Source organism: Acinonyx jubatus, chromosome F2 (genome assembly GCF_027475565.1).
Source record: "Acinonyx jubatus isolate Ajub_Pintada_27869175 chromosome F2, VMU_Ajub_asm_v1.0, whole genome shotgun sequence".
NCBI classification, from domain to species: domain Eukaryota; kingdom Metazoa; phylum Chordata; class Mammalia; order Carnivora; family Felidae; genus Acinonyx; species Acinonyx jubatus.
In genome coordinates, this window is record NC_069394.1 from 15,865,016 (window position 1) to 15,889,229 (window position 24,214).

At 49.1% G+C, this 24,214-nt stretch overlaps 1 protein-coding gene across 11 annotated transcripts in view; it reads left to right on the forward strand.

The window, feature by feature from the left end:
* The window catches only part of MTSS1 (MTSS I-BAR domain containing 1), a 164,113-nt gene that overhangs the window by 134,566 nt on the left and 5,333 nt on the right, over nt 1-24,214 (forward strand). For 3 of the 11 annotated variants that reach the window (XM_027063928.2, XM_027063926.2, XM_053207992.1), the window contains exons 7-13: nt 292-303; nt 12,236-12,393; nt 14,592-14,699; nt 16,017-16,114; nt 18,074-18,284; nt 22,054-22,173; nt 23,045-23,239. In XM_027063928.2, coding sequence (XP_026919729.1) covers nt 292-303; nt 12,236-12,393; nt 14,592-14,699; nt 16,017-16,114; nt 18,074-18,284; nt 22,054-22,173; nt 23,045-23,239 — 902 coding nt within the window. The remainder of the gene's footprint in view (nt 1-291; nt 304-12,235; nt 12,394-14,591; nt 14,700-16,016; nt 16,115-18,073; nt 18,285-22,053; nt 22,174-23,044; nt 23,240-24,214) is intronic. The other 8 variants (XM_053207993.1, XM_027063930.2, XM_027063931.2 and 5 more) reach the window with 7 other exon arrangements.

Genomic DNA, 24,214 nt, shown 5'->3' on the forward strand with positions numbered 1-24,214 from the left:
TCTTCTTAGGAGCCGTACTGTCCTCTCTAGGGGTGATGCTTACTAAGTAGGAAGATTTCTGTTTAGATGTGAAGGAAAGAATGTGAGTGAGTCAGGGAAGGGAACCTGGGCGCACGGCTGTTGGTGGAGGTGGGTTTAATTGCCCTAAAACAAAATTCGGTGGCCAGCCTCGGACTGTTTAACACATGAAAGAAGGGTAAGCCTGCTGCTCGAATACCAGTTTGACTTTATTATTTTCCTTTTTGTGTCAATTGTGTATCCTGCACTTTGTCACCGTGCGCCCCCCGCCAGTGGACGCTCTCGGTAAGTGTACCATCCTGACTCTCTGGTGGCTGGTCACGATGTGGTCCTTGCTGTGGGCTTTCCATGGTTGTCCAGACCTATGCTAGTTGCCCAAGTTTTCCTGCCGGCTCAGAGCAATCAGTTGTGCCTACTTAATTTTCCATAACTAAGAAAATCCTGTGTGTGTGTGTGTGTGTGTGTGTGTGTGTGTAATCATTTTCTTTCTGCGGTGTTTGGCCCTTTCACGGGTTAGCCCAACACCCTGAGGGCCTTTGCATCACCATAATTCAGTATTAGACTTATGGAAAGAAGAAATACAGAGTGATTTGCACAGGAAATAAACGTATTTATACATATATACCTGAGCTATATATGTATATGTGTATTTATATCACAAACAAAATATGTAGAACTGCACTAAATAACCCCTCATAATAATTCCCAAATCAGATTTGGTTGCATTAAGCTAGCAAACTGTCTTTATACTTTGTCTCCCTGGGACCATACAGTTCTTTTCAAAATGAATAATCCATAAAAAAAAAAAAAACCGAAAGTATTTCTTATTTCAGCAGAGTTTGTGTAGTGTTTCATTTCAAAGGTATCAGATCTTCAAATTCAATAATCAAAATGATTCTTCTTGCCTAAATGTTGATCCTCATTCTCTGGGTGATCTGCTTTTGGAGTCTTGTGGCGGTCCCTCTGTCTCGGAAAGGTCTGTCCGTGCGGCATCCATGTGATTTATCCTGGCCTTGAATGTGCTTGAGTGTTCTCTGAGAACATTTTTACTGAACAGCTCCAGAGAGGTTTTTGAACTGGAATCTGTCATCCACGACAAACCCAAACGACATAGGTCTCCTATGACCAGTGGGGCCGAGATGGTCCCCAACTTTATAAATGATGATCTTTTCCAGTCTTCAGTGTTGTGATTATGAAACAGTTTGAACATTTTTTAGCATACTTTTGGAAGGAAGGTAAGGCAGCCACTTTTGGTTTTTTGCTTACTGTGATAAGATTTATATAACATAAGATTCACCGTCTTAAAGGCTTGTGGTCCATTCACAACTATGTGCAACTATCACTACTGTCTAATTCCAGAGCATTTGTGCCACCCGAAAAGATACCCCCTGCCTTTTGAGCAGCTGCTCCCCATTCCCCCTGCCCTCAGCCCTGGACACCTACCTGTCTGCTTTCTGACTCTATGGATTTACCTCTTCTGGACATTTCATATAAAGGCATCTGTACCTGCCCTCAGCCCTGGACACCTACCTGTCTGCTTTCTGACTCTATGGATTTACCTCTTCTGGACATTTCATATAAAGGCATCTGTACCATGTGTCCTTTCGATGACACAGAGTTTTACTAGAACTTTTTGTAAGAGTCTGGGGTGAGTCAGTCTGTGGCGTAAACTGCATGGTTTATTCGTTTTGAATGATGGGCAGTAGGGTTGGGGATGAGGAGAGAAATCGCACAGCCCTTTGGCTCTGTCACTTACATGCGGCTCATCTCAGGAAAAATCACAGCTCCCTCTGTTTCTTACTCAAGCAGGGTTCCCAAGGCTAAGCCACAGTGATATGAAATCATAGCAGTAAACTCGGGCATAAAAGACAGAAGAAAGCAATATGTCTTGAAGCCCTCATAAATTTTTTTTTTACAAGTTTTAAATCATTTTTGAACCTGAACGTCTATATTTTAACATAGGTTGTCAGTAATGAAAGTGTCCTGGTTTGACAAGAGAAAAAAAAAATATTTATACAAAACCCTCCTTTGATCCAGTTAGAAGTATTTACCTTGAACCCCAGGTTTCTGCATAAGCGTGGTTCCTGAGGGAAGGAATTTACAACTCCAAAAGTATTCCACCAGGCGTATACCGCCCCCTCAAGGAATTGAGACTCTAGTGGGAGTAAACCACCCTGTTTAATCTGTATGCTCAGTGCCGTGATGAGGGTGAACAAAGGATCTAGCGATGGGCAAAGAAGAAGAAACCCAGCGAAGCTTGGAGTGGAAGGTGATGGGAAGATGGAAAGGGGTCAGCCGGTGGAGAATAGGGTGGGGGACGTTCAAGGTGGAGGGGCAAAGCATATGCCAGCACATGGTCGTCACCATTTAGACGCAAGCACCAGAACCATGGGAGAAGGTGACCATGTTGCAAAGGGGCACCCTGAGGGCAACTGTGTGCACTACCCTGAGTCAGCTTTTCAGGAGTACCCATAGGGGAACCACAGGGATCCCGCCTGCTCAGCCTCAGCTGCCTGGCCACCCTGACCTGCCTCTAGATGGTTCTATCACTGGGCCTTATTTCTGCTCACACCCCGAACTGGACTAAACTTCTCCCCCATCAGCGTCCGTTTCACCAGGAGCAGTGGTTTTGATGTCCTGTGGCCACATCAGGTGCATGCACACATTCCCATGTGTGTTTCTTCTGTACCTACAGAACCAGCAGAAACCGCTCTAAGAACACCCCCTGAGACTGTAGTCAGTGTGGGTCGTTCTCCCCATCTCCGTGGTAAAAAGTTGGATGTGTCTGGGTCTCCTCCAGGCACCCCTGCCTTTGGTTCTGGGAAGGGGAATAATTCTATAAGTCCTCTTCCCCGGAGGGAATGCCCACCTAAAAATCTAAAGTCTGACCTATTAGCGAATCACTTGGCTTTGTTGCCCCGCACGGGCAGAAGACCTCTTTCCTCTGTTCTGCTGCTGGGTAGGAGGGATAAACGGCCGCTCAGAAGCCGGTGTGGCTGGCATGAGGGGACCTGCATGGCTGTCAACCATGAGCGTCATGGATGGGGCCTCTGAAAGTCATCAGGAATCGCCATCCCCTTTAGGAGCTCCTGGGCCACTGGAATCCATATGGAGCTGAGAGCCCACCCTGGTTGCTTCTTGCTGTCCAGGTCCTAAGACCTGGTCCTGGAAGGGAGGTGGCAGAGCCTAGAAATCTCTGGATACCCCCTGTGGTCACCACCTCACTAACACGAGTCGACTGTCTGTAGAGCAACACCCAGTCTAACATCCTTCCTAAATCCCACCCCTCCTAAATACTGCCCTCGATGGTGTGGGGCTGGCGAGTGGTCCAGACTGCTTCCCCAACCTGTGCTCACACCTGTGCAAATGGTAGAAGTGGACCTTGAGCCTGAACAGATGATTGTTCCCTGCAGAAACTAAAGCTAGAAAAGTTCCTTCTGAAGTCAGGGGTCGGGTGTTGGCCTCGGCCTCCAGAGGTGGCTTGACCACATGCAGCCTCGAGATCTGTCTGGGTATTTGCACCCAACTGTAACTCAGTGGGGAAGTTGAGTCACGGCTTCTTTCCAGGCTTGGGGAAGGCATTATAGGAGCACACACATTTAATTATGCAGCAGATAATTGAATGGGTACAAGCCCTACTTAATGGGGAAACCTGTGTGAAATGGACAGGGAAGGGCTTTGTAATACTGCGTCAGCACAAGGGAGCCACGGCCTGACGAACGTTCTGGCTCTGGGAAGCCCCAGATAGAGCAGCGGGCAGAGCGGGAGAGAAAGGGGCAGCCTTGGCGAAAGCAGGAGTGATGGAATTTTCCTTTTTACACCTTGTGTGGCATTTGGAAGCTGTCCCTGCCTAGAATCACTTGAGACCTTGGAATTGAACCCTGGAAAACTCTTTCAAAGGGCTGTTGCATTTGGAGAAGAAAGCAGGTGGTCCTCAGAGGCCGGGAGGTTCATTGGCCATATTTCACAACTGAGAATGTAAGTAAAGACAGGCCACGCAGACACCCCCAGAGGCCCAGAGCTGCGAACCCCCTTCCTGTGCAGAGCTGGTCTCCGAGGAAAGCCTCACCCCGACGCAGCCCACCAGGTGCCTTGCCTGTGACTCTGGTCAGCTGGTGGCTGACCTCAGGAGGCTGAAATTCTGAACTGTCTCTTGCACGGTGAGACTGTCATCTCGGTGTGGAGCACCTGGCTTCCCAGTGGCTACAATTCAGAAGCCGAGGGAGAGGTATTTACAGTGGCTGGAGAGGTTACAACAGAATCCCAGCAAAAAGGCCAAGAATTTAAAGAACAGCTTGCTTGGAGAACTGATCGCTTGTACAATCTGGTTTTCATCTATGTAGAGAACATTCCGTGGCTGGTGCGGTGAGTGGGAGGTGGATGGTAGGTCTGCCCCTCTAAAGCTGCAAGCCGTCCTTGGTTTTCACGGGGCTCATTGGTTCACATCTGGTGTGCTATCTCTCGTCCACAACCGTTCTCTGGGAAGGCTCCGGATGAGCCCTGGGAAGCCAGCCCGTTGAGGAGAGGGGTGTGAGTGCCTCCTCCACTTGCCCTGTGGGCAGCTAAGGAAGCAAAGGAAGCCTCTGCCCTCAAGCTGTCCCCGGGATGGCAAAGGCATTTATGTTCTCACATCAGTTTTCTGACATCTACAGTTAAACCCAGTTCTGACACTAACTACTCAGAGTTGGCATGGGTCCCAGAGGCTGAGGGGCTCAGTGCCACAAGACTGCCCCCACTCTAGCCACTTGCCATGAGTGGGGTTCCCCAGGCTCCCCACACTTCTGCCTGGCTAACCTCACAGTCGGGATTTCCTCTGGACTCCCCTCAGGTTTGATGATTCATGAGCACGACTCACAGAACTCAGGGAAGCTCTGTACTTGGGATTGCTGGCTTATTATAAAGGATACATACGAGCACCCAGGTGAAGGGATACGTAGGGTGGTGGTGGGGTCAGGGAGGGTGCAGAGCTGCTCTGCCTCTCTGGGCATACCACCCTCCCAACACTTCGGTATATTCCCCAGCCCAGGAAGCCTCCAGAAACTGGCTATTCAAGTTTTTACCAAGCTTTGTTAGTAGTCACGATTGATTAATCATTGGTGATGTAACCCCACCCTCTTTCCCCTCCCTGGAGGTCAGGGGTTGGGGCTGAAAGTTCAAGCCTCTAATCCTGTGGTTGGTTTTCCTTGTAAGTGTCTCCCATCCTGAACTTATCTAACCCCCTACCCCCGGGTCATCAGGATGACAAAGACACTCCTGTCATTCTGGAAATTCCAAGGGTTTGGGGAAGTTCTGTGCCAGGGACTGGGGCAAAGACCGAGCATATACATATTTTCTGTCCTAACACAACGCTCTGGCATCCGACCGACAACCGTGACCTGGCAACACAAACAGTACAGTTCATTATGAAGAAAACGCTGGGGCTGGATTCTCCTTGGAGGAGGTGAAGGCTTCCAGGAGGAGGCAAATACTCAAGCAGACTCCTAAAGGTTGAATCGAATTCTTGTAGAGACAGGGGTGGGTGGGACAAGAGATGAGTGTACTTTCCGGGAAGAGGCATGCAGAAAAATCAGTGGGGCTGGAAGCAGAAGGCGGGTTTCGTTGACATTTCATCCATTTAATATTGATTGGTGCCTGGTAGGTGTCCGTCAGGGGCTCGATGCCGGGCTCAGGTTCTCCCCATGCCCAGGGAAGATGGAGGAGTGCGCTGTACCTTTAAGACCTTACCTTGGATAGGCGTGGCTCTTGCATCTTCCCTCAGGTGTAGAACTAGCCACAGGTGAGCAGGGAGGTGAGCAGGGCCGGTTTTTTTGTTTTTTTGTTTTTTTTTTTTTTTTTACCGTATTAAAGACTTAAGACTTTCAGGACTCTGAAGCCCTTGAAGGCTCCTTGGCTTCTAGAAGGTTCTGTGAACGTGTGCATTTGGATTAGTGACGTAGCTGGATACCCGTTAACAAATGGCTGTTGTGATCCACACAGGAGATGACAGTGACCAGGGCTCAGGGAAGGGGCCACAGGGATGGAGAAAGAGCATTTTAGGGGAAATGTGAGAGAGAGAGGAGTTGAAGAAGATGCAGGTTTCAGGCAACCAGGTTGACGAATGGGAGAGTGTTTCTTTGACCACAGAGGAGGAATCATGTCAAAGCTAGGACGGTTCTGACGCCATGGGTGGTGAGCCACGCGTTGGCATGGGCTGTTTCCTAGTTTCCTCTAAGCTGTCTTTGATTAAGCAGCTGATGGTCCAGGGACCAGCGAATCCTGGTGACAAAACCCCCACCTTTTAGTGAAAGGATTATGGGATCATTTGCATTTCTGTACATCAAAGAAGACATTGAACTGAAAGCTCACTAAAAAAAACCAACCTGTGTGCCCAGCAAGCTGCCCCCGGCTGAGGTGCCCAGCCTGGGGAGGATGGCTTCAGAGACACTGATAGCACCTGACACTGGCTTCAGAGACACTGATAGCACCTGACACGTACCGAGCGATCACCATGTACTGGGCGTTGTGCTACATGCTTCACGCGAATGAACTCATTTGGTCTGAAAACAACCCTGTGAGCAGGGTACTATTATGTATATCTCACAGACGAGTGGACAGTGAGGCACACAGCACGTTGAAAGAATAACACAAACTGAGTTGGTTTGAGAATTTTTTTAAGTCAAAACGCCTCCCATCTTGTCTGATCGAATCCATCTTTCTTTTGACTTCTGCTTGTTTTCACTTTGGGGAATCAATCCACAACTGCTACAGGCTATCAGGGTAGAAGATTTGTACAGGGATCACAAGGACAGCCGCCTTTTGGTGGGGAAAGGGAGTTCTTGTTCCATTTCTCATCTCCAGCCTCTTCTTGCGCGTCTGTTTCTGTATTTGTAGCCCACATTTCATTGACTCTAGAATGCTACGAGATACACACCATTTTTTTCTGGACCGTGATAAAAGAGGGAAGAAGATGGTGCCGACTGAACTCTGGCGCACCGTTGATTGCAGGACGCACCCTGATTTGTGAGCTATAAAAATGAGAAAAAATGGGTGCCTCCAAATGAAGTACTGTGTGTGTGTGTGTGTGTGTGTGTGTGTGTGTGTGTGTGGCAGATGGAAGTCATTTTGTTAGATCCTGATTGTTTCCCTGTACTTGTGTCTCAGGAAAAACAGATGACCTTGGATATTTTCCTGACAGCGGTCTTGACCCAGTGTGTTGGTTCTTCCCCGTGGGAAAGCCCTTTGCCTGAGAATGTGTCCGGCGTGGTCCAGCCCCAGGGCTCAGGCGTGGGCTGCAGGGTGTGATGAGAAGGCTGGGAGGTTCCAGATAATGCGATTCACAGTGGACTGGGTTTTTGCTTTGGGCTGTTGGGGACATTGAACATTTAGCTCCTGGCGACTTGTTCCCAGGGTTTATGTTTGCCGTGAGCCTGAAGTACAGAGAGCGCGGCCCCTGAACAGGAAAGACCTCCGGGTGGAGGGTGGCCGGGCCTATTCCTGGCTCAGTGGCTCCATGCAAGCCACGTAGCCTCCCTTAGTCTCTGTTTTCCCTTCTCTCAATAGGGGGCATTAATTCCTGCCTTAAACATTTACATAAAGATTAAGGAAAACAGAATATAAATGTTTGCAAGATATGGCATCTTCATATCATTCCAGACCACTTTGTAATCTCTCCCTACTTAATTAAAATGAAAAATGAAATCCTTTTTCTTTTAGGGATGCTGCTTTGGCCCGTGACACTGTGCCCATTAATGGTGCTTTGTCCCCGCAGCATTTTCTGTAAAGAAAATAATCTTCTGAATTCTGGGGGAGTAAAAGCCTCCTGGGTGGTGTTCGTTGGAATTCTGCGGCGTGAATACAACCAAGACCTGGAAACTGGCAGTGGGAAGACAGTTCTCAAGACTGAGGTGACTTAGGTTTAGAGAAAAGGTCACAAGCAACTCTTCACTCGGGAATTTTGTCTGGAAAGTCCCCTGAAGGCACTCCTCTCCTTTCTTGTGGCTGCCTGGCAGTCCTGGGTCCCGGGATTTGTGTTTCATACTGTTAGGCCATTTAAGGGCAGGATGGTCAAGCCCGTTCAGCAAACTCGGGCCAAGTTACCCTACCAGTGCCTCGTTCATTCGCACGTGTTGAGAGCCTGTGTGCTCGGTAAGAAGGTACAGCGCGGAGCAGAAACGTTCGTGGGGTTCCCGATCAGTAGGGCAGACTGACCTCAGTCAAAGAACTCAAGAAATAAAGATGGAATTTGTACTGGGAAGAATGTCCTGTGGGATCCATGGAGGGCACGTCTGAGATCAAGGAAGGAAACCCCAATCTAACGGGAGAGTTCCAGAAGGGATTTCCTGAAGGACAGAGAGTTGCCAGATGAACAGGCCCTAGGTGGCTGTGGAGGGGGAGGAGAGCGTGTATGAGGATTGGATGCAGCCAGACCCTGGACTCTGGAGAAGGGTCTGTGGGGTGCAGGGAGGAGAGAGAGTGGCCTGAGAAGAATCTCAGAGGCTGCCGGTGGGTGGGCTGACCCATGCATGCCTTGCAGGGCAGGCGATGTTGATGACATTGGACTTTTCCTGAAAGCGCTGGGCAGTGTTGAGAAGTGGTACTTGGCCTTTTGCAAGAGTCTGGCACTGCTCTGGGCCAGCATGTTAGGTGACAAATTGGGGGACATTGCAGCTCTCCAGACGAGAGATCGAGGTGACCCAGTGAGGGTGGCCATTGCAGAGGTGGAACGAGAGGCTGGGGTCAAGTCCAGTGGGAACTCGAGCGGCCAGCTGTGCTGGGGGAGCCAAATGGATGAACTCTTGTGCACTGAATCAGTACTCCTGCAACTCTGGATTGAATCTTAAAGCTAGTGCATCCAACTGGGACATGGAATAATTTCTCCTGCAGTTTTTTTTCTTTATAAATGTAATTATATGTTATATTGGTGAATTTAAGAAATAAACATTGTGTTTTTAGGTTATGATATATCCTGAATGGAAATGTACTCACTGTGCCTATAATTATAGCAGTCTTTACAGATTATACTTATTTTAGAATACTACAATTTGCAAGTCCTTTAATTACAATATAATACATATTTAAGATAACTTTTGCTATAATTATAGAATAATTTAAATTTATATTTACCAGATTAGATGACACTTGGTTCCCGTCACTTTTCATTCCTATGTGGGTATGTTTTCTAAAGTCAGTGTGATTAATTACAGATAGAAACATGCCTTATACTTTGTGAAAGGAAGGGAAGATACACGTTCTCCTAATTTCTTATAATTAGAGGCTGATAGGAAAAGACATTGCTGCCATAATCGAAGCACATCCAAGTGGGTTTGGTCAAGCGTTGTGGGTTTTAATCTATCTTCCTGACGCCCCTCCACCCTCCCCAGGAATTGAGAACATTCTGATGGCTGGGGCCCCTCATGTTCTGTTAGAACATCATAGAGGAGACGGAGAGACGTGAGGAGGCCCTAGACCAGCCTGAAATCACTCTGCCTCCCCCGGCAGGGCTGGGGACGGACCAGGCAGTTTTGCAGGTTGCAGAACAAAAGAGAGTGTTTTCAGCCTCCTGGAGCTTCTCTACCAGACGCTTGTGTCAGGTGTACCTTAGGTGTATGTGGATTCAGTTGCACAAACCAATAATTTTTAAATGCTTATTTATTTGTTTATTTTGAGAGAGAGACAGTGAAAGTGTGTGTGCACACGCCAGCAGAGGAGGGGCAGAGGGACAGAGAGAGAGAATCCCAAACAGCCTCTGTGCTGTTGGCACAGAGCCCGACATAGGACTCGATCTCATAAACTGTGAGATCATGAGCCTGAGCTGAAATCAAGAGTTGGATGCTTAGCCAACTGAGCCACCTAGGCGCCCCAAACCAGCAATTTAATAGAAAGCCCCCGGTTCTCATAGGGCTGCTGATGCCCCAGCCTTCCCTCCTAGAGCTCGAGTTGCAGACGGTGGGTGTCCTCCGTGGGGTGCACTTGTCCCCTCCCTAGACGGTCCCTGGCTCTCACAGGTTTCCCATCCACTGCAGACTCGAGAAACCCATGGTCTGAGGCCAGGTTCACGTGGGGGGGGGGGGTGGGGGGCGGTGGCGCCCTGCATCCTTGGGGAGGCAGCTGGGAAACCTGCAGGAGATGCTATAATTATCCTGAGGGTAGACATTGACTAAATGGAGGAATGGGTGAAGGGTCACCTTGGACAGATGCAAACTCTCCCATCATGGAATCACTGGATAAAATCCCTGCACGGAACTCAGTGCTGCCTGCTGTAGCCGTCCGGAACTTGTACTGGCTTGACTCGCGAGAGTCCTGCATGCAGCATGTACTTCGCCAGCCATCCAAGGCGTTTTCAGGGGTGACCTTTGACTAGGCAGGACTTTCTTTTTGTGTGCCAGCTCACAGCTCAGTCCCTGCCCAGGAAGTGATGTTTCCCTCATTAAATCCAAAGACCTTTTCTGGTGGGATGTTCTTGAAGCCTGGGTCAACCTCTTGCTCCATATTAAGCTTTCTCATCTGCTTATGAGAGAAAATATGGAACATGTTCCTACTTTCAAGGCAATTTCCCCTGACCCTTTCCTTTTTCAAACCAAATAACACATTGCATTTAATGTTCTTTACATCATTTAAAATTTTTTTAAGTTGATTTATTTATTTGGAGAGAGAGAGCGTGTGTGCATGCCTGAGTGAGAGAGGGACAGAGTGAGAAGGAGAGAGAAATTCTAAGCAGGTTCTGCCCTGTCAGCTCAGAGCCCCACTTGGGGCTTAAATTCACGGACTGTGAGATCAAGAGTGGGACACATCATTTTAGAGAGGGCTAAATGGTGACTGCTCAGGCCCCTTGCTGATTCCTTCATGTGGCTCGAGGCAGTGGGACAGAGGAGAACGAGTCCAGCCCTAGAGGGGTCAGGCTGTGTGGGCTCTGCCCTGGATCCCCACCTTTCCCTGAACAGCGCTGGACAAGTCTCTCTCAGCCTCTGCCAAAGTGGAAACAGGTTGGATAGCCCCAAAGGCCCCTTCCATGTCTAGCATTCTGTGTTGAAAATGATCAGACATTTATTGAGCACTTGCTGTATACACACATGACATTGTACCAGGGGCTGGGCTGGGAGAGTTCCAAGTTCCTGCTCTGAAGGAGTTTAGAAAACATTTCCTGGTTCAGGTGATAGGTGAAGCCCCTGCATAGGGAGACCAGTATGGAAGCCCGTGAGCTGGGCTCTCAGCTGGTCACCCCCTTATCCCCATCTACAAATCAGATTTGCAGTAGCCTCTCCTTCTGTCGTGGTGCCAGTGTTTCTCTTCTAGCACAGCGAACCTTTTCTCTAAAGAATCCAGTTGTAAATATTCTTGGCCCAGGGGCCATACAGTATGTGGTACAACAATTCCATTCTTCAGTTATAGCAAGAACAAGTAGAGACAGTATATGAACAAGTGGGCATCTCTGTGTTCTAATTAAAGTTTATTTATGGACATGGTGTGCTAACTATTTTATAAAGTTTTAGTTTGAAAGGTTAACGCTCTGTCTTAAACTCTAGAAGGGGTTGTGGCATTGTAACTGGGGTCTGGATGTGGCCAGACGATTACCACACGTGGGTCAGGCTCAGCACTGACCCTCCCTTTAGACTTGCACCAGCAGAGACCTGACTGTAGGTCAGTTTGTTACTGGGCTTGTTTTATAAGAACATTCAGGACTCCACCAGGGAGTTAAGCTGACTGCCAGGGATTCTCAGGCGCCCCCCACCCCCACGCCATGGCCAGGACAGTTGATACTTGCCATCTTTGTCTTCAGAGACAGAAACTTCTGTCCAAACAGAGGCTCTTTGATTGAGGTTGACCCAGCAAAGCCACTTTTTGCCCATTTTGGGCAACATCCACAGGCCCTCACCTTGTTCATCCCTTGGCCTCTTCAGAATGTTCTACAAAGAAAGAATACTGTCTGGCTGCCACATCCTGGGATTTTGTTGGCAGAAGTCTCCATAGGGGGTTACGTAAGGCAAGAAGGCAAGTCAGGAGGAGTCACCCCAGGAAATCTTCCTTGTCACGAGGATAAACGTGCCCTTTGGGCACCGGAAACTGGAAATGGCCGGTACTAGACAAACAGCTACCTTCAGTCCTGAGTATAACTGAGTCATTGTTTTAAGTCCTGGCAACTTGCGGTTTCCACTCCAGCAAGGACTCGAGGGAGGAAGGGCATTTGTTCCAGAAGCTGGTGTTTCAGCAAGCCACGCTTGGGGCTTTGTTTTGTTTACAGGGAGAGGTGACATCCAGCCTCAGTTGGACAGCGCTCTCCAAGATGTCAACGACAAGTATCTCTTGTTGGAAGAGACCGAAAAGCAGGCAGTCCGGAAAGCACTGATTGAAGAACGCGGCCGATTCTGTACCTTCATCTCTATGCTGCGGCCCGTGATTGTGAGTCAGTGGAAAGCTCTGGAAGGCTTACACTGCTGGTGTGGAGGAGACTTTCCTTTATTTATCCAACCATCACTGAGTCGTCAGGAATCGGCTGTGTATCAGGGATCATGATGGTGGAATCACTTCCGTAGAGCAGTGATTTTCCATGAGCTGCCGATGGCCACATGGCCCACTCCTGGTGCACAGTTCTTAGCCCGAGTTGTTGACTTACTCTTTTCCCCCCCAAGTCTAGAAGGCCTTGCAGAGTGGTTCTTAAAGTGCGATCGCCTGGCCAGCAGTGTCACCTGGGAATTGGTTACAAATGCGGCTTCTCGAGCCCAACCCAGACCTTCCTGAATCCAAATCCTACCAAATCCAAGCCTCTAGGGGTGGGGACCCAGGCCTCTGTGTGTTTTTTTTTTAATTATTTTTAGTTTATTTATTTATTTTGAGAGAGAATGAGAAAGCAAGCAGGGGAGGGACAGAGAGAGGGAGAGAGAGAATCCCAAACAGGCCCCACGTCCAGTGCAGAACCCGATGTGGGGCTTGAACTCCTGAACCTTGAGACCATGACATGAGCTGAAATCAAGAGTTGGACACTTAAGTGATCCCCACTCATCTGTGTTTCAAACAAGCCTTTCAGGTGATTTTGAGACCCAGTGGCTAGGTTCAACACCAGTGAGTGACCATGAGGTTGATATGGGAAGAGCCTCAACAAATCAATTCATACTTATTTATTTATTTATTTTTGAGAGAAAGAGCGAACACATGAGCAGGGAAAGGGGCAGATAGAGAATCTTTTTTTGTTTTTGTTTTTGTTTGTTTTTGAGAGAGAGAGAGAGCACATGAGTTGGCGAGGGGTGGGGAAGGTAGGAAGAGAGAATCTCAAGCAGGCTCCATGCCCACACCACAGAGCCCAATGCAGGGTTCGATCCCATGATCATGATCCTGGAATCATGACCTGGGCTGAAATCAGAGAGTCAGACGCTTAACCACCTGAGCCACCCAGACGTCCTAGATTTTTTTTTTTTAAGTTTATTTATTTATTTTGAGAGAGACACAGAGACAGAGAGGAAGGGGCAGAGAGAAGGAGTGAGAGAATCCCAAGTAGACTCCAAACCACCAGCGCAGAGCCCTATGTGGGGCTTAAACCCACAAACCATGAGATCATGACCTGAGCCAAAGCCAGACACTTAACCTACTGAGCCACCCAGGTGCCCCCTGCAAGACTTATTTTTTTTTTTTTAACATTTATTTATTTATGAGACAGAGACAGAGCATGAACGGGAGAAGGGTCAGAGAGAGAGGGAGACACAGAATCCGAAACAGGTTCCAGGCTCTGAGCTGTCAGCACAGAGCCCGATGCGGGGCTCGAACTCACAGACCACGAGATCATGACCTGAGCCGAAGTCGGACGCTTAACCGACTGAGCCACCCAGGCGCCCCAAGACTTATTTTTTTAAGTAAATCATTTGCATGCCATAATTGAGGACTTTTGCTGTAGGCATTCTTGAAGCTGACACAACGACCCCAGCTCACTTCCCTCAGCCCTAGCAAAATGCCCAAGTAGGAGTCGTTCCTCTGAGCACAGAACTTTTCCATGGCTCATTCTTGCCGAGGCCTGCAGTCCCAGCTTGGTACTTGGGTGAAGTGAATGACTTTCTTCCACAGTCTCCTGCCCCTATCTCACTTGCTGTGACTTTCTATCAAGTAGGTGGGGAAAAAATGAGAAGGGGGAGGGGATAGTTAACTTTATTACACACACATGTGCTGTCACCAAGAGCTGTTATCAGATCTGGACCAAAATTGTTCCAAATCGTGTCAACCGTCGAAGCTGAGTGAGCTCAGAGGGCCTCGGCCTATGGAGGGGGCTATGCTGCAGGACTCCATGAGAAGATGCAGGCGGACCATCCGGGAAGATGTGGCAGCTCCCCCCCTCCCCCCACCAGACACCATGAGGAAGGTGGGGGTGTTTTCTTTGACTTGCTCACCACTGTCTGGGCGGGACAGGTCACTCCATAATTATGGCAGATTCCTTTTTCCCTTTCTGTTTCCCAAAAGAAAGGGCTGGTAGTGCCTTTAGCCAAGATGTACCAGTCTCGAGGTGACTTTTCTGGAAAGTAGAAAGGGTTAGACAGTAACCCTAATAAAAACAGTGGAGCCAAGGCCATGAATGAATCACTCATGATGACACGTTGTGGATTACTTTCCTTCAGGAAGAAGAAATCTCCATGCTAGGGGAAATAACTCACCTTCAGACCATCTCAGAAGATCTGAAAAGCCTGACCATGGACCCTCACAAATTGCCCTCCTCAAGCGAACAGGTAGGAGCTGTGGGCACTCGGGAGAGCAAACCAAAGACATAAAGGTTCAAGGTCTCGAGAGTTCCCGGAGGCATCTCATTTAAAGTCCTATCTGTGTTTCACTATATGGTGAAATACAGTAACCATCGTTGCTAGCCATTATAGAGCACTTGCTGTGTGCCATGTATGTTCTAAGCGCTTTACATAGACTTCCTCAGCTAATCTTCAATATTATTCCCATTTTACAGAGCAGGACACTGAGGCACTGAGAGATAAAGTCCTTTAACCAGGTTCATCTAGCTAATTAGTGGTAGAAGTGGGATTTGAACCCAGCAGTCGAGAGCCCATGCATGGCCTTAACCCCTGTGTTCACCTGTCCTCTAGAAATAAACTCTCACAGGAACATGATAGTGATGTCTTTTGGTCAGCCTTGTGAACCATTCTCACTGAATTTCTCCCATTCTGATGGATTAAAACAGGATCTCTTTTACAGAAAAGATGACATCTTTCGTGCTTATTCATTTGGTTCATATGACATTAACATATCAAGTGGGAAGGACCGTGTTTGGGGGGACAGCTGATGAATCACATGCTGGCTTTTGCCCTTTGTATAAAATTCTCATTGCCTCCCTGGAGAACCAACTCAGAGGACAAATACAAGAGTTTACATTTTCCATTCTATGAAATTGCTTTTGTCAAATCACAGCAGGCACGCGTTTGCTCCGTGAATAGACATTTATTGAGAATCTACCATGTGAATGAAAGGTAGACCTCACATTCAAATAGCTATTTGTCAAGCAGGGGAGCCAGATGTAGAAGTAACTGCGAACAAATTGGCTTGCTCTTGATTCTGTCAGGTTTTAAAATTTCAGGGCCAGAAGTGACCCACTGAATATCAGGCGGCTAACGTGCAAGACCGACAAATCCTAACACCATCATTGAATTTGTGGTGCTATGAGACAAGAATCCTATAAATTCTGGCCTTGAGTATACCTGACTCCTGTAAATCGTTAATCTGTAGCTGTAAATCTCTCCCTCTCCCTCTAGGCTGACATTTCATGGTCCCCTCCCCCCTTCCAATTTTTTATATTTTTGCTTGTCTCAGAAAAAGGATTATGACATTGATGGATTGGTGCTGTTGTTCTTTAACTGAAGAAAGGACGTTAACAACACTTTGTACGTTAACCCCCACCCCTCGATGATGGACGTTAACAACACTTTGTACGTTAACCCCCACCCCTCGATGATGACAGCATTTTGATGATACAGGTTAAAGATTTGATGGATGATGTTTCCCTTCTCAGCACCTCACCTACCCACTTGGCTCTGTCCCCTTAGGTGATTCTGGACTTGAAAGGTTCTGATTATAGTTGGTCGTACCAGACGCCACCCTCTTCTCCCAGCACCACCATGTCCCGCAAGTCTAGTGTCTGCAGGTAAGTAAAGCTGAGCCCTGCCCCTACTCACCTGCAGCGAGAATCCTCCGGAAATGTCTGCCATCTGCAAAATTGTTCTCTAGCGGTTTTCTGTTAGAAGACCATTCTTGGCCTGCTGACTGCAAAGCGTATTCTCTTTTTGAAGGATGGCAACTTCATCACGCATCACTAACCCTTCTTGATGTACACAACCTACTGACCTTTCTCTTTGACTTTTCAAAGCCAAGTAGATTTCCACTTCTTGCGAATTTAGCAGTGAGAGGAAAGAGCAGGGTGGATCTGCCTGGTCTGTGTCTGGTTATGTCCCCAAACACACGTGTGTGTGTGTGTGTGTGTGTGTGTGTGTGTGTGTGTGTGTGTGTGTGGTTTCATATTTGACCTTGGGTAGTAAACACAGAGCAGTAATTTCAGACTTAAGATGCTACATCATGAAAATGTTGGTTGGTTCCTTGTCATCACTTATGGGCTGTGTGTGTGTGTGTGTGTGTGTGTGCGCACGTGTTTGACAAATCTGTTGGGTTTTCATTTTGCTAACAAAGAGAACTAACTATCTCACTAATACAAAACAAAGCTGCACGAGTTCTCTCTTCTTTCTTCTAGTTTTAGCTTCAGTCAAAAATCATGCGGCACTGACAGCATCGGCCTTCAGCTTGCTGGAGTGCAGCTGCTGTGGGCTTTACTGCCAGTCCCCAAATGTCCTCTTCTGGCTGATTGGTGGGGTGGGGGGGTGGGGTCGGGGGAAGCAAAAATTATGGTAATTATCCCCAGCGGCAGTGATTTCCTCTGGCACACTCCCCTCTATCTGTCGGAACATTCGTTGTCAAGTAATTCTAGCGTAGAGCAGTCACGGTCCTGACTACCTCATTAGCTGTCAGGGTCTGTGAAATCTGACAAGACTCTCTTGCCGGGAGCAGAAACCACACCCTTGGTAATCCCAGGCTGGGTTGTTTGTTCCGGCCCTTCCAGTGCTTCCCGTTGTCGGTTCTGCTTGTTTGGACCGCGGGGCTGTGTTCGGTTTTCTGGTTTTTGCACTCTGAGTTACCAGAGCGCATACTTGTTAGAACTGGAGACGCAGCGCAGACAGAACACCCAGAGGGTGTGTGACGCTTCTCAACATCCTGTTTACTGTTCACCTCGGAAACAAACAGCTCAGCCTCGGCTGCCTGTAGTTGTTGAAAGCCGCCTGCCTCTTGCCACGTGTGCTGCTAACACCAGGCCCGCAGATACTCTCACAGAGAAATTTCTGTGATCAGGGAAAAGCCATTCATTCAAGCATCGACTCTGGTAAGAAGAGGTAAAACACGCTGACATGAACACACAGAGTTGATTTGCCTGTGTTCTTTATGACGGTCTTGAACCAGGCTCGTCGAGGATGAAGTCTCCTTGAGGGGCCCCGTGGCACCTGCACTCCCAAAGTGATGGTTGTCCGGGTGGACCTTGGTTTCCTGGACCCAGATGGTGCATCTAAGGGAGAGCCTTGAATATACTAACCAGATGATGCTGAAGCCTTAGTGGGTTTCGCTCCGAGGTCATGAGATTCTGCAAGCAGATGAGCAGATAAGATCAGCCCCGTCTCTTTTCCTGCCACAGATGTTAGGTCTCTAGCTTTGGTGGTAGATGACCTAGCTGAATTAATTGGGTAGCACTTGACTGTTCAGAATCCTGGGCCTCCGTGCCAGGGACACCTCATCGTACCATCAGAGAAGTGAGTCTTGGCAGACCTGCTTTTTGACAACTCCCACTTTTCTCCCCGCTTGCTCACATGATAAAAACCTTTTGTTTACTAGCTTAATGACTTGGTGTTTTGGAAACACGTTTTACCTTTGGCCCAGCTCTCCGTGGTACCCAGCTGATTATATTATGTTCTCCCCCCTCCCCTGTTCCATTGTCTTCTGTTTCCCCCCTTCCCCTATCCCTGCCCCTTAACCTTGCACGCCCGCGTTCCCTCCGCCCCCACAGCAGCCTGAACAGCGTCAACAGCAGTGACTCGCGCTCCAGCGGCTCTCACACTCACTCCCCCAGCTCACACTACCGCTACCGCAGCTCCAACCTGGCCCAGCAGGCGCCCGTCCGCCTGTCCAGCGTGTCCTCCCACGACTCAGGATTCATTTCGCAGGACGCCTTCCAGTCCAAGTCACCATCCCCCATGCCGCCAGAGGCCCCCAACCAGGTAAGGATGCCCTTGGCTCCAGAAGTGGCTGTGGTGCCTGGACCACCGTCACTGGCCGGATGCGAAGAAAGATGTTGGTTCAGGCAGACCCCTGTCCTCTCGACGCAAGAAACCTCTGGATTAATTTCTCATCTTTAGATGTGTCCTTTCCCCAAAGGGTGAGAACCATAAGTTGGGTTTGAAGCCTGTCTCCATGGTGGTGATGGTCAAGTCGCCACATTGGTTTGGGGAGTCCTCTCAGGTAAGTAGACGGACTCAAGGAAGTTTGGCCATCCTCCGGCATCCCTGTAAGTGCCCGGCTTCGCATGCTGCTTAATTAACGGACATGCGTGCGATGGTGGCACCTTCTCCGCCGGCACGTCTGCTTCTCTCTGAATGGCGGAGATTCTGTCCTTGAACGGTGCCTTGGAAACCTTCCTTGGCCCTCTCCAGTTCCTTTTAGCAATTGGTGTGAGGATGAGAATGAATCCTTAGAGCCCTTGCAGATAATTCCGTTGGCATTCTGCTCCTGGGAGAGGGGACGGCGGGGAATCTTGCAGCCCCAGTTGGGTCAAGTGGCGCCAGACCCAGCCCAGCCCGTGGTTCCAGCTGGAGCAGGAGGCAGGGGCTGGACAGGGTATTGTGACGCCCTTCCCGTGCTACGCTCTCCGTCCTCTTTCTCTGAGTGCCAGGGGTCTGGCCTCCTACTTAGTAATAAGCAGCACAACAGCAGACGCCATCCAGGGTGCCCCCACAGTGCCATCTGCTGGGAGCATGTGGCTCAGTGCCCGCTGTGTGTTCTGAGGCTGACCCAGCTTTGGCCCAAGATCCTTTGGACTTAGAAGGTCGCGTGCTTTTCTTGTATCCAGGTATCCAGTTGGCTTCACAGTCACTGACTACAGTGTCCCCGGCACCACCCTAGGACATGCTACGTCTGCTATCTGTGCAGCATTGTTATCCCTGTTTTGTTGTGGAAACAGAGGCTCAGAGATGTGACTTACCCAAGCTGCACAATTATCTGACCTGCAGGTTGGGGACCTGGAACAAGGGTTTCTGGCAAGCAGTCCAGAGTCCTTTCTGTTCTGTCTCAGCCATGAGGTGTCCCTGGGAGAGTGTTTTGGGGAACACTTCATGTAGAGAAAGCAGCTGAAGTATTTTGGGAATTTAAGCCAGAAGGTTCCTTGCCTGATGTGTCTGACGTTGGTGAACCCAGAGGTTCTCAGCTCAGTGGTCCCTCTGGCATTTTTCAGCTGTCCCAGGAGACTGTGGCCTCTCTCTGTCTTTGTGGCAGAGAGACTTCATTTCAAACAGAGACATTCTGGGCCAAGAGCCACGACTTTGAGTTCTAATGTGCTTGTCCTAGCTGGGGCGCTTTGGCTTGGTCCGAAAGGTGTCACCTGCCTGTCCCCCGCCATGTGGCAGAGCTAAACCATACCTGTGTGTCTTGAAAGCAGAGTGTGAATGGTTGAAAGGAAAACAGGAATTTGCAATTTCTTCCAAGGCTATTCTGATGTGCAGCCTAATTCTGTGTGTGTTTTTAATCAACTGACAAATTAACATAGTATTGTGTGCTGACACTCCTTTCTAAAAAAAGAGAGGCCACGTGCTCCAGCCTCCCTGACAAAGACTGTGTGTGGATCAGGCGGAAGTGAGCGTTTCTGCCTCCAGTAATGTTGAGGGAAGCAGAAGTTGGCATGTGGGATTTACTTAAATCTGAAAGCTGGTGCCCAAGTTGCTTGGCTAGCAACTCTAGGGTACTCTAGGGTAGTTTTAATAGGCTCAGGGATGCTGCAAAATTTAAAACAGAATTCTATTTTTACAAAAAAAAAAAAAAAAAGGCATTACAGCTGCTTATAATTGTAAGGTAGAGGGGAAGTTAAGGAAATTGTACAAATCACATAGGCCAGAGGATCCAGTCTCCTAAAATGTTACCTTTATTTAGGATGAGGAAGGGCACACACATCTCTAAGGGAAAGGAGCCCTTCATTTCTCTACTCGGTCACATGGGTCTCAACCAATGCCACGTGATGAAATATGTTAAGAATTCTCCCATTTTCCTCCACTGTGCCCTTTTCAAATTTAACCTCAATCCACTTGTGCCCAGGAGTGGGACTATGTCTGTTGTGAGGGTCTCGTCCTAGAGCTGTTCATTCCATGGAGGCAAGAGGTTCTTTAGGAAAAATGAACAGAAGCCAAAAGAAATAGGAACCTGCAGTCCTGGAATGGTTTATTGGTTCTTTTTTTCAAGTTGAACATACTTGAATTAGAGGGACCAAAATGAACAGCCCTAGTAAATTATAGTGATAACTGGCGTCTCTGTACACTTGATTAAGTGCTACATACATAGATGGATACATAGAAAATTTCATTTTCTCTTCCTCTGTTAGATATTAGTGATCCCTATGCCAAAAATGAAAGAAACTGGAGTTTTAGATTAAGGTTGCGGCTCCTCAACTGAGAAGTGACAGAATCGTAACTTAAATACAAACCCTCAAACTTTGGCTCCGGAACCACCAACCAGACTCTGAGCTTGAGGAGCCATCAGGGCGTCCAGTGGGTAGCATGTCCTTGCTTTGGTTCTGTGGGGCCCCATGCATTGGAGTGTCTTCTCGGAGCCTTGCTGCTTGCAGGGTGGAGAGCTATAGCTCTGTTCCCTTTGCCGGAACCTTTCTTTCTTTGGCTGTGAAGGAGGTGGACATGAACATGACAGAAACGTGAATCTGGCCTCCTTGGCAGTGAATTCAGGAACACTTTGAGGAAGTAAGAGTAGACCCCGTTAGGGTTGGGCTTATTTAAACAAAAGGGTGAGCCGGAGATTGCAGTTAGCAGCGAACAGAACTTAAATATCTGGGTGTGCCCGAGCACTATCTTGGTGCTTATATTGGAAGTTTATATTGGAAGAGATGGTCTTCATCACTCATCCATTCAGTAGTTTTGAGCACCTGTCACGTGCCAGTACAGGACTAGAAAGTTGAGACGTAACGGTGAGCCCACGGGCATGGTCCCTGCCCGAGCCAAATGTCAGGAGACTGAGCTGGGGGCACGTACCCCGGCTGACACCAGGCGACTGGCAAGACTGGAGGTGAAATAAAGATCGGCACAAGGACATGTTGTCCCAAGTCAGACCTCCTTTCTGTAATGCCCCAGATCTCTCCAGATGCTCCGTCCCTCCCTAGATGGCCCCTGGAAACATTGCACTGATCTCAAGGCCTCACTGGCCAAACCTCAAAATCATTTCCCAGGCAGAGAAACCTAAAAACCTGCCCTGTGAAGATGCAGCTTCATGGCTGGAAACCACCCTGCATGGGTGCAGAGGCTGCATGTGACACAGGGAGAGGCTGGGGACTGGAGAGGTATGGAGCAGAAGCCCAAGCTGGGTGGTGGTGGTGGAGGGGGTCAGTCCTCAGGCACTAAGTATGCCTGTGCACCTGAGAGATAGCAAAGGCAGGCCTCCCCTGGGACCTCGACGTGTGGCATGAGAAGAAATGCCCAAAGGAACACGGGGAGTCTCACCGACCAGTGCCAGGCACACACTAGACACACACACATCAGGGTCCTGGGGGGCTGACCATCTGGCAGGTGTCTCATGCTGCTTTTCGAGGGCTTGAAAGCCTCTGTGTGGGTGCAGCTTTGGCAAAGGGAAAAAAATAACCCTAACCCTCTGCTTCTCTCATCCTTCCCTCTTCTGTGTATATGTCTGTCTCTCTCTCTGTGCGTGCACTTCCCCACCCCATCTTCTTGTTTTGATTTCCTGTTACTTTTGGTGGCATGTGGTCCCTCCCTGCTGCAGAACTCGTCCAGCTCGGCCTCCTCTGAAGCCTCCGAAACCTGCCAGTCCGTGAGCGAGTGCAGCTCGCCCACCTCAGTCAGCTCAGGCTCCACCATGGGCGCCTGGGCGTCCACAGAGAAGGTGACCGGCTGGGCCCCGGCCACCGTGGCCAACCCCTCCTCCCCTGCCCCCCACCTACCGTCACTGTCACCACCAGGACCTTGAAACTCAAAATCTACAAAATGCATCCCAGGAGCAGTCCCTTTTGGGGACAGAGAGAGGGACAAGGCTGAGGGCTTTTTCTTGAAAGGTGCCTGGCTCCTGGGCAATGACCTTGCAGTGTCCTGAGGGAGAGGAAGGGGTATGGGGAGCTCGGAGGTGGAAGGCTCCTTCTCAGAAGTGTCGTGCGCTCATCTGTCCCCCCTCCCCCTCCCAAGTACCCCACCCACCGTGGCCTCCTTGTTGCGGTACCATCGGAGGAGGACATCTCACTGCATCAGAGGCTGTGTGCTTTTCTTCCTTTTAGTTCGCCAACCCCTCCTCCCCCGTCACCCCGATTTGGATTCTGCTCCTGAACAGTGTGATGATTTCAGAAACCCGGAATGAACAGTTTTCAGTTGTTGCTTGAGAATGTTTTAAATTTGCATAATGAGATGAACAAATCATTATCACCGTGAAATTAAGCTCCATTGGTTATAAATCATCCAAAACAATTGAGAACGCCAAAAAATTAAGGACACCGATCAATTTCCACACTACTCTAAAATGTAGATAAATTATTTGCTTGACTGAACACTTCTTGCCGTCCAGTATGTGTTCTTTGCCCCCGTGGCCCTTCCTCTGGCACCACGGATCATCCAGGAGCAGCGGGGCCCGCCGCTTCTTTTATTTATAAATACTCAGGTCTCCCTCCTCCCTTGAATGTCAATGCCATCTTGTACCTCCACACTCATCCTGTTATATTAATTTTATTTTCCTCCCCCCCCCCTTTTTTTGTTTGTTTTGTTTCCAGTTGTCTAACGGGTTTTCTCACTGTAGTTTGCCAAGTGAGTCCCATGTGGGGCCCGTGGGGGCAAGCCTTTCCCCTCATTGCCTGCCTGCCTCCCGCCTGCTCCCTCGGGTCACCTCTGTCCACCTTCCAGACTACGCTCATTATTACACCATTGGGCCCGGCATGTTCCCGTCATCTCAGATCCCTAGCTGGAAGGTTTGTGTCTCTCCTCCCTCCTCTCTTTCCCTCCTCCCCCTTCATGGCTCTGTGCTCCCCCCTCTTCTGTCCCACGGTCCTCATCCTGACCCCCCCCCCTTGCCCCTTCCTTCCACACTCTGCCTTCCTCCCCATATAGCACCTCTCCCTAAGAAAATTCCCACTGGGAAGAACCAAAAAGCAGCAGGCAGATCTGAGATAGAAATGTCCACGTGGAGCGGAGCTGGGAGAGGCTCCCTTTCGGAAACATTCATTCGGCCCGGTTAGAGGTGGTTAGACGGTGATGCCAGACATGGCCTTGCAGGGCCGGCAGGCAGTTCTACACTGTTGGGGCCACCGCAGGGTGTCACTGTTACCAGGGGCTGGGAGGGACTGCCCTTCTCCGCCATGTGCCTCAGACTTGTCCCTGGAGTCCCTTATTGGGCCATGGTAACGGAACCATAATCCAAACTATGTTTTTGGCTTATCATCGTGTTTTATCTTCAATGTGAATGCAGACTTTATTTTTAGTCTCATTTGTTTTATATTAAAACATGTTTGCTTTAATATAAAAGCAAAGTTTTAAAATTATTTCCTAGCGAGTCCAATTGATGCCAGGAGGATATCCTACAAGGAGGTGCCCCGAATTTGAATCGCAGGTTAGCCTAGGCTGCGGCATCTAGAGCAGGTCTTGGCTTAACCCCCACAGGTAGTGTGGACCCCTCAGGCTCCTCAGGGTCTTCCTGCTGACCCCAGAGGCCTGCCTTTCCTGTGTGAGGGCCTCAGAGGGCACATCCTGAGGGCCCTTGCTGGGGGGCGCAGTATCCAGGAAGTGGAGGTTCAGCCTCCGAGCGAGGCTGAATTCCTTTAGTGCCTCCTGGTGGCCACTTCACTCAAGTGAAGACATTTGGGCTGCTGGAGGAGAGAGGGTTCCTTCAGACATCAGAAGTGGGGGGCGCTGTCCCTGGGGATTGGGTCTCCACTGGCTGGTGCCTT